The sequence below is a fragment of the Bombyx mandarina genome, chromosome 18 (assembly GCF_030267445.1).
Source record: "Bombyx mandarina strain Sakado chromosome 18, ASM3026744v2".
Lineage (NCBI taxonomy): Eukaryota > Metazoa > Arthropoda > Insecta > Lepidoptera > Bombycidae > Bombyx > Bombyx mandarina.
The window spans coordinates 12,079,481-12,089,999 of NC_143224.1; the positions used below are offsets into that span (position 1 = coordinate 12,079,481).

The window sequence follows — 10,519 nt, forward strand, 5'->3', positions numbered from 1 at the left end:
CGGAGCCCATAGACATCTACAACGTGAATGCGCCACCCACCTTGAGATATAAGTTCTAAGGTATCAAGTATAGTTACAACGGCTGCTCCAACCTTCAAACAGAAACGCATTACTGCTTCCCGGCAGAAATACGCAGGGTAGTGGTACCTACCCGCGCGGACTCACAAGAGGTCCTACCACCAGTAATTACGCAAATTATAATTTTGCGGGAAGTTAGGAAGAACTAGCATTAACTTATTAGTTATTAAACTAATTGGCTGCTTCTACTGTTCCCCTTAACTTATTAGTTATTAAACTAATTGGCTGCTTCTACTGTTCCCCATTCTGATGGACAAATTTAATGGAATTTCCATTATCTCTAACAATGTTTTAGTGGGAGACATGTTGAATACCAGGTAAACTATGGTGATTTCGGCGACCTATGCATGCAAAAAAATAAAAATTCTTGTATTTCGTTATACATAAAAAAAGGATATAAACACATCCGACAACAACTGGTGGTAGGACCTCTTGCGAGTCTGAACGGGTACCACCACCCTGTCTATTTCTGCCGTGAAGTAGTAATGCGTTTCAGTTTGAAGGGTGAGGCAGTTCGTCCACACATCTAAGCAATAAAAAATAAAGAATACAAAATTTTGTCCCAATTAATTTAGAGAAGTAATGTAAGAAATGGTCTCAAGTGAATAAACAGTACAGCGGATTGTATTAAAATTTCAAAAGATTAAAAAAAACTGTCACTGATGATATTCTGGTACTACAAAACTTGCAGGTGAAGGGTATGCAGGTAGCCCCCGCCGAGCTGGAGAGTCTCCTCCGCTCTCACCCGGCCGTGGCCGACGCCGCCGTCATAGGAGTCCCACATGAGTTCTACGGTGAAACGCCTAAAGCGTTCGTCATCCGTAAAAACGGTCACGACATTTCGGAGAAAGAGCTACAAGCCCACGTTGCTAGCAAAGTGGCCGTGTACAAGCAGATAGAGGAGGTGGCTTTTGTTGATGCTATACCAAAGACAGCCTCCGGGAAGATACTGAGGAAGGACTTGAAGAAGATGTATGCGTAGATCGCAAACAATACCGTTGCAGTTGAGGGAATGTCCAAGATTTTATACTGGTGGTAGGATCTCTTGTGAGTCCGCGCGGGTAGGTACCACCGCCCTTCCTATTTCTGCCGTGAAGCAGTAATGCGTTTTGGTTTGAAGGGTAGAGCAGCCGTTGTAACTATACAGATCTTAGAACTCATATCTCGAAGTGGGTGGCGGTATTCACGTCGTAGATGTCTATGGGCTCCAGTAACCACTTAACTCCAAGTGAAATGTGAGCTCGTCCACTTGTCTAAGCAATAAATTAAAAAAAAGATGTGACGTGACGAGATTGAGTTTCTGATATTGAAGATATGAGCCATTTGTTTTTTTAAATAAGAGAACCATTCTAAAGTATGGGATGAGTCGTCTCTACTCTGTATTTTACAGCAAAAAGTTATGGTGAGGGTAATGTCAAACAGGTTTCCGTCCAATTGTTTTTATTTGGCCAAATTAAATTATGTTATCTATGTACCTATAGGTTATTGATTGTTTTTTTTAAATCTTATTATTGTTGGATTAGGTTTAGATTTAATTATTTTTTTATTATTAAATTTTAAATAAAATGAAAATTTCATAGTATTTTTGTATTTGAAATTTAAATTTAGGTATTTGTGGTGCATTTATTTTGTTTTACTTGCGTGTATTTTAAATGATTTTATACTTTAGAAATGATTTACTTGACATCATTTAAAATGTTCAAGAAATAAACGCATTTGTTTCTGTTACCTGTTTTATTTTTAAAGATATCCTCATACCCACAGTAGGTACGGAGTTCGGAATGTTCTAGATAATCGAAGTAAAATCTGAAACTAAAATTTAATTGGAGGCTCTTTAATTTTTTACCGCCCATTCATAAATATTTACGCTATTTTCGGGAGTATAAATAAATATTTCTATAAAAAAGTTCGTTTGAGATTTACGGGTCGAAATAAATTTCAGTCTACACTTTTAATTTTTATAATTTGCGGGATTGGCTTTTGTTCAAGAGGATAACGTCTGACTGGGAGTCCTTAACAGAGCGAAGCGGTACTTCACGCCCGGACAAAGACTTTTGCTTTATAAAGCACAAGTCCGGCCTCGCGTGGAGTACTGCTCCCATCTCTGGGCCGGGGCTCCCAAATACCAGCTTCTTCCATTTGACTCCATACAGAGGAGGGCCGTTCGGATTGTCGATAATCCCATTCTCACGGATCGTTTGGAACCTCTGGGTCTGCGGAGGGACTTCGGTTCCCGCTGTATTTTGTACCGTATGTTCCATGGGGAGTGCTCTGAGGAATTGTTCGAAATGATACCGGCATCTCGTTTTTACCATCGCACCGCCCGCCACCGGAGTAGAGTTCATCCATACTACCTGGAGCCACTGCGGTCATCCACAGTGCGTTTCCAGAGGTCTTTTTTGCCACGTACCATCCGGCTATGGAATGAGCTCCCCTCCACGGTGTTTCCCGAGCGCTATGACATGTCCTTCTTCAAACGAGGCTTGTGGAGAGTATTAAGCGGTAGGCAGCGGCTTGGCTCTGCCCCTGGCATTGCTGAAGTCCATGGGCGACGGTAACCACTCACCATCGAGTGGGCCGTATGCCCGTCTGCCTACAAAGGCAATAAAAATAATAATAATTTGAATTGAGTAATGTTGAAGGATTATCAGGGTGGCGGCGATAATTGAGACACGAAGATAAGTTCTCTTTAATGCACGTTACGACGGGTAGAGTACAAAAAGGGGTTGAAATATGCTAACCGCCGGTATTTATACAATCGTCTTGACCTACTTTAATACAAACTTAATAGGTAATATTAAACATTGTTTATCTTAATTATTCTGTTGATAATTTACGTACAATTATTAATTATTACTTAATAATATCGGATTATATAATTTTATAACATTAAAGGTTTATTACGCCGCGGCGCCGGAAGCTGTCAAGCGGGAGGCGCCATAAAATATTATAAGTATAAAGAAATATGAATCAACTATTTACTTGATTACAAAATTACTATTTATAAAACATCAATAAGTTATATATTATATTACCTAAACATTAGGATGTACCTGAACTAGTTTGTAAATAATGGCTCATATATTAAGTATGTGAGGCCGGAAGTGTTACTCGATAACAATTGTTTATCGTAATTATTCTGTTGATTATTTACGTACAATTATATTTTAATAATATCAAAATTAATAACTTAAATAACAAAAGGGCTTATTGCGCCGGTATGAATCAACTATTCACTTGATTATAGAATCACTAATTATATTATAAAATAATGATTAAATAATGGTTCACATATTATGTGAGGCCGGAAGTGTTACTCGATAACAGTAAACTTAATTGAAGTTCAATTAAAAACATCGAACTGTTGATGCTAATACAAAATAAAACGCACCTTTAATTACAAAGATAAATGTCGCGTTTTAAGCGAAATGTCGTTTAAATCAAATAGCCTTTCACCTGTCGAATTATAATGACAATGGAAAACGCCAAATTTAAAAGTAAATTAAGTTTTAATTATACATATGACACGCGAAAGTTCAAGGACTTTTTTTTCAGGTGCAATGTACAATGGCTCCGATATAACTTAACATGTATGTGTATTATCTATGGATACCGCCCAATACACTGTCTGTTATATCTATCTATTGTATGTAGCGCAGATGAAATCTGGAAAAAAAATTGTTCGTTCGTCATCATATACCACCGTTTTTTATCTATGAACACTAATATACGTACCTTAAAATAATTATTAAACGTAGGTATATAATTTAGATTTAACCAAACGTATGTATTACGTGTCACTCCCACAATGAATCTAATTACAATGCCGTCCTATGACCACCCTTATATCATTGTGTTAAGACGTTCAAAATGTCTAAATAGGTACCACAACTACCACATTCTACAGTCATTTGTTGTGAGGGAACAACATATTATTATACTTACACACATATAATATGTATGTATATTACTTTTACCCTTTACCGGTCAGACAATAACAAACAAATAATGACGTCACGCCAATTTATGCCGCTTCACAACACAACAGCTTGGGTGTCATTAACTCGCTGTCCTTGATTATTATAAATATAAAATTTTAATTCGCAATCCATAAAGTAACATTCATACAATAGATAAAATTACGCTGATAACTTCAAACCACAGTGTCGTAGCTACTCTGGAGTGTAGGTAACGGCTTCGGTTTGTTGCTAACTTCGTGTGTAAACGCCATTTCGTCTCTAGGGTTGTCCGTAACAGAGGCGACTATATTGCGGGGTATTTGTTGTATACGAATATATCATAGTCAGTCGGGGCGCCTGCTTTTTTTTATGATTCAAGGATAACTGGCCCGAAGGCCTTTTCAGGACAGGTGATATAAGGCTCAACCAGGAGTCGTAGGATTATGTAAACGTTGCCAGTTACGGCTCCGGAGGAGACCTAACAACTGAAGAGTGAATCTACTACCGGATCGGAGGCGCTAGCTTCGGCACTTTCAATGAAACTGTTACATTTGTGCCTATTCCATTTTTACAGCGCGCTTCTCTGGTAAGCACTAGGGTAATGATTACACACGGGCGCTATTTACATGGGCAAGAGACGCCTTTAGTTCACAATATCAAGTTCGATTGTTAAATATATTTTTTATCTTTGTTGCTACATCAGGAGTTCTTTTTAAACGCAACCATCACTCGTCACCAGCATACCAAGGTCATATTGTCGTTTTGGACCAATAGTAAGTATCAATAGACGCAAATTTTCTCCAGGCACAACCATGTAATGAAACAGACGTCTTCAATAATCTTGTAAAAAATTTAATAGACTGTTAATTAATGTTTATCCACATGTTTAATTTATAAATAAATATCAAAACAACATGATAGTATTTTTTGTTGATATTAGTTGCAGGTAAATAGAAGAAAAAAAACACTAAAGAGCAATTTCCTAAAAAAATACAGATGTCCGACCCATGTGGTACTCCCATCATGATGTCTATGGGATTGATTAGATCCCTGCACAATTCACTTCACGAGTTAAAAATGTATGTATTCGTCTGATTTTAGACCTATTTTGTTATCTGTGCAGTCGTTACTGTCTTATAGTATTACCACCTTAGAAAAAAATCCTACCTAAGCTGATGGTAGTCTTTAGAGGCTATACTAGTGTAACTGAGGGAGTAGGTGAGCTCCTGGGGGTCTAGCCTGAGAACGTTGCTAACACCATCCCTAGTAAGAGCAGTGCTTCGGAGAATCTACCAACGGATCGGAAACGCGACCCACTGAGAAGATCCGGTGACTCAGTGGGCTGTGTCTATGGGTTAATTTTCACGCCGACCCCTTCATCGCAAGCGACGGGTTCAAAGAGAACGGTAACCGGAGTCACCTCGCGCTACTTTCGCCTGTCTGTTGTTTTCGGCAAAATATACAAAAATTCAACATTCAAATTTCGCAATATACAAAACATTATATCTGATAATAGTAGTAACCCTAATTCAATTACGAATGCGGTGCAAATACGTTTTCCATCAACGAGAATTGCCGAGTGCCGTATTCGAAGCTCGGTGACCTCAAACATAAAATAAATATCAAGGCTATGTACATAATAATATCTTATCTTATACCTTTAAACGAGCAATTTTTGTATATTAATATATATGTATATAATCTGAATCTCGGAAACGGCTCCAACGATTTTTATAAAATTTAGTATAGGTACCTACAGGGGATTTCGGGGGCGATAAATCGATCTAGCTACGATTTATTTTCAGAAAATGTTGTTTTATTCGTGTTTTCAATAATCAACTCTTCCCGACATCTATTGGCGAATAATAATACTATTTTTCTTAATTGAGGGCAACTAACCGTTTTAAAGACACAACAAGATGGCGTTATCAAAAAAAACCGGACATCTTTTTTTTTTTTTTTTTTATGGCTCGAGTCTCTTCTTTTACGAATTACTCTGCCAATGTCAGGTAGATAGAATATCAATGATATAGATAGATATAGATGAGATGAATAAGAACTGGAGAAAAATTTGTAAATATTTTTACAGTTTAATGTTATTGCGGGAAATAAAATAAGCTAATGCATTTACAACTTTAGGATTAGGGAATGTTAAGAGATAGTTCATATTAACTGGGAACGGGATGTTATTGTTAGTTAGTAAACAATATAGTGGTGGGCATTCAACATTAAGAGCGCATTCCAGAAATATATGATCTAAAGTACCGATAGATTTACCGCAACTACACATAGGAGAAGGTTTAATTTTTAGCTTAAATAAAAATTGTGGTGAGCAAAAGTGACCCAATCGAAGCCTGATAAGTACACTAGTTATTTGCTTGTTGAATTTTTTGAACTTATAAAACCAAGGTTTGATAAAGACACTAGGATTTATTTTAGAATATTGATATTTGTAGGTTTCCCATTGCTTTTGCCAGTCTGATACGAGATTAAGTTTAATATTATGAATAAGATCACGACTTACATTCGCGTAGTACTCACAATCACCACTATGTGTTGCTTCTTTAGCCATTTGATCCACAGTTTCATTCCCAAGAATTCCTGTATGTGAAGGGATCCAAACTATTTCAACTTTAATGTTGTTTTGATGACAGGTGAACAACAGGTTTTTGATTATACAAACTAGCGGATTTTCTAAACAATTCTTTATCGGATTCTTTGAAATGGCTTGAATAGCACTAGAACAATCACTGAATATCGCGGAGTAGTTAATTGAGTGCTGCATGATGAACTTTAGACAACTTATCAATGCAATACACTCGCCCGTGAATACTGAGGTTTCTGGGGGTAGTTTGTGCAATTTGTAATGATTTGCGTTTGGGTGATAGAAGGCAGCACCAGTGTTACCATTTGAAACTAATTTCGAGGTATCGGTGAAAAATAAATTCCACCGTGGCCATTTTTCTTCTACCATGTTTAAAAATTTTAAGTTGGCGTTTTTTGTATTTTTTTCTAAACCTATGTTTAGATAAACTGTGGGGGAATGGCAGAGGGCCTTAAATGATATTTTGAAAATAGGGAGGGTGTCGGATTGAATTAAGGGAGATTGGAAGCTATCAATATAATTTACACTTTTAATGAGACAGGGCTGTTCCCTACTATTCCAGAAGTTTGAAGTCATACAATTTTGAAGAGCAGATAATTTTGATATAATAGCATTAGGGTGTATTTGAGCTAAACGGAGAGTATATCGATCTGAAAGATACTGTCGTCTCAGGCTTAAGGGCGGCTCTGCACTTTCGACCTGTAGGGCTCGAGTTGGGGAGGATTTCATTGCACCCAGCACTATTCTTAAGGCTTTGAACTGAACTGAGTCTAATCGAGACAGAATACTTTTAGTTGAGGTCTGCAGGAAAATTGAGCCGAAGTCTATAATACTGCGAACTAGAGCATTATAAAGGAGTTTTTGACTATAGGGATGGGCACCCCACCATGTACCAGATAGTGCGCGTAGCACATTGATGTTTTTTTCACATTTTTTTACTGTGTTATCGACGTGTGCCGAACCCGTAAGCTTGGCGTCTAGTATTAGACCCAGAAATTTTGCCTCTGTTACTAGTGGAATACTATATCCTTGATATACGATGTTTATATTAGGGGGAGAACGCTTTCTTGAAAATAATACTACTTGACTCTTTATTGGAGCTACGTCAAAGCCGTGGTCCAATAACCAGTTGCCAACAGAGTCCAAACAAGCATTTATATCAAGTGAACCCTCATTGATATTTTCGTGCACACGATAGATGCAGATATCATCTGCGTATTGAATAATTTCACAGTTATTTGTGAGAGCGGAGCCTATATCCGAAGTATAAATATTAAATAATAATGGACTAATAACTGAACCCTGAGGGAGTCCCTTCCACACAGTTCTTTCTGTAGATAAGAGGCCATCTATACGAAAGCTGATCTTACGTTCTACCAGTAAATTGCATATAAATTGTACTACTTTACAGGGAATGCTCAGCTTGAACAGTTTGTTCCTGAGCACCGAAATTAGTACGTTGTCGTAGGCCGATTCTATATCTAAGAAAACTGATATGACCGAGTGTTTATTGGAAAATGCAATCTGGATGTCAGATATTAGAAGCGCGTGGCAGTCCATAACACTTTTACCTTTTCTAAACCCTAATTGGCTGGGAGAGAGGATACCTTGACTCTCTACAAACCAGTCCAATCTATTTTTCAGAAGATGTTCTGTGATTTTACATAATGTTGAGGGAAGGGCTATGGGTCTATATGATGATGATAGTAGTGGGTCTTTTGAAGGTTTTAGGACTGGGAGGATAATTTGGTGTTTCCAAGATGGCGGGGTGGAACCGGTGTCAAAAAATGAATTTATAATAGTTAGGAGATGATAAAGAGCATTATCTGGGCATTCTTTTACAAAGGAATAAGGGATACCGTCTAATCCTGGGGTAGAATCTTTTAAATTGCCTAATACCATTTTTAGTTCTGCAATAGAAAACGGAACATCTAGATCAGTAGAGTGGGTAAAATGATAGGACATGGGGAGTTCAGAAAACCAAGGCACATAAGCTGGGGCTAGCTTATTGCAAAATTCTTTGGTCCAGCTATTTAAGTTTGTTTTAGGCGATGGGATGGCTAGTTTGCTAGATTTGTATCTTCTTAGCATGTTCCACATTACAGTTGGATGCGTAGATGGTGAAACGTTTTGGCAAAAAGATTGCCAACCCGTGCGTTTCTTCCTATTTAGCAGTCTTTTACTTTTGGCTTCAATTTTACGGAATGAGATATAATTTTCTAATGTCATATTTTTATTAAAATTTAATTCAGCATATTTTCTTGCTTTGACTACCTCCGTACATTGTTGATCCCACCATGGAGGAGAGGGAATTTTTCTGGATGATATATTTTTAAATGGAATGTTGGTTGAGCTAGCAGAATGTAGAACATCGACAAAATTCTCATAGCATTCGAGTGCATTGGCGTTAGTGACGCTTTCTTTTAAACTTATTTCATTTTCCACACAGGTTCGGAAGCCACTCCAATTGGCCGCATTCAATCGATATTTAAAAAGAGAGGGAGGGCTCATAGTTTTTCCAAAAGAGGGGAAAGAAATTTTAATGGGGGCATGATCACTACAATAAGTGTGTTGGTCTATGTTCCATGATAAAAGAGGTGCAAGAGAGGGTGAACAAATGGACAAGTCGACCGCGGAAGGATTTTGAAGAGGAGAAGTTTTACGCGTGGGTCGGCCATCATTTAAAATAACTAGATCACCGTCATCTAGTATTTGACAGAGTTTTTCTCCTGGTCTATCATTTCGGTATGAACCCCACAGAGTATTGTGGCAATTAAAATCGCTGACTATAACAATTGGGGGTGGAAGGGAGTTAATTATACTACTAAGTTCAGTTATGATAGAAATAGTAGGATGCGGTATATAGATAGAAAGTAATGTAATAGTTTTAGATTTGAAATACACAGTGGCAGCTAGCATGTAAACATTCTCAATTGACGGTAAAGAGATTTGAATATATTTTACGCAGTTTCTGAATAATAGGGCCACGCCGTCCCATCCATCCGGGCGGTCGTGCCTTAAAGTGGCGTATTGTGGAATATAAAAAGGCGTTGACGGCTTAAGCCATGTTTCAGATATTGCGACTATTGATGGTTCGTGTTTATTAATCAGATAGCATAGTTCATTTTTTTTATGAACTATGCTCCTGATATTCCATTGTAGAATGGTTTCCGTTTTGATTGATTAAAAGTTGGGTAATTTCGAATAGTTTTTCGGCAACGTTGGACGGTAAACTTTGATTGGTGGATACATAGGTAACTAGCCTTTGTTGTAGTAGATCAAGGATATCTGATATTTTAGAGACATCTGTAGAGTTGGAAATAGTTTTAGAACTCTGCAGAGCACAACCGTTTTCAGGAGTAGGTATATTAAATTCTCGAATGATATTTTCATGTGCTTTTTTATCATAACCCCTTTGAATTGGGGCTCTAGGTTTTGGTTTTAAAAAAACGGTTTTTCTGTAAGAATTAGTCTCAATGTGATTTATTGGATCTTGGGTGGGCACTCTTGTAACGTGAGCTTGTTTTAGAACTTCTGAGTATGGACGTTGAGAGGCGGCAATGCCTTTTGCAGCCTCCTGAAAAGATATTCCTTCTTCTGACATACGTGTTTTGATTTCGCGTTGACGTTGTTGCTCAGGACAATTTTTATCTAAAGCGGAATGTGTGCCTGAACAAAAAATGCAGGACAGTGAGTCATCGTTAATATAACATCTATTGCTAGAATGTGGTCCGCCGCATTTATGACAACGTGGATTTGATCTACACGCTTCTTTAACATGGCCGTAACGACAACAGTTAAAACACTGTATCACTGGAAATTTATAGGGTTCTATGGCAATAGAGTTATAGAAACAATAAACGTAGCGAGGGAGCCG

General features: G+C 37.7%; 1 protein-coding gene and 1 long non-coding RNA gene across 2 annotated transcripts in view; one reads left to right on the top strand and one right to left on the bottom strand.

Moving 5' to 3' along the window:
* LOC114253410 (uncharacterized) overlaps positions 1-1,801 on the top strand; it is a 29,723-nt gene extending 27,922 nt beyond the window's left edge. Inside the window, exon 8 of the mRNA XM_028188313.2 lies at positions 770-1,801. Coding sequence (XP_028044114.2) covers positions 770-1,060 — 291 coding nt within the window. The 3' untranslated portion in view covers positions 1,061-1,801. The remainder of the gene's footprint in view (positions 1-769) is intronic.
* A 955-nt stretch (positions 1,802-2,756) lies between these two features.
* Positions 2,757-4,230, bottom strand: LOC149501031 (uncharacterized). Its single transcript, XR_016324619.1, has 2 exons — positions 3,814-4,230; positions 2,757-3,744 (listed from the first exon to the last, which is right to left on the bottom strand). It is a non-coding gene; the product is annotated as an uncharacterized LOC149501031 (long non-coding RNA).
* Positions 4,231-10,519: the final 6,289 nt, after the last annotated feature.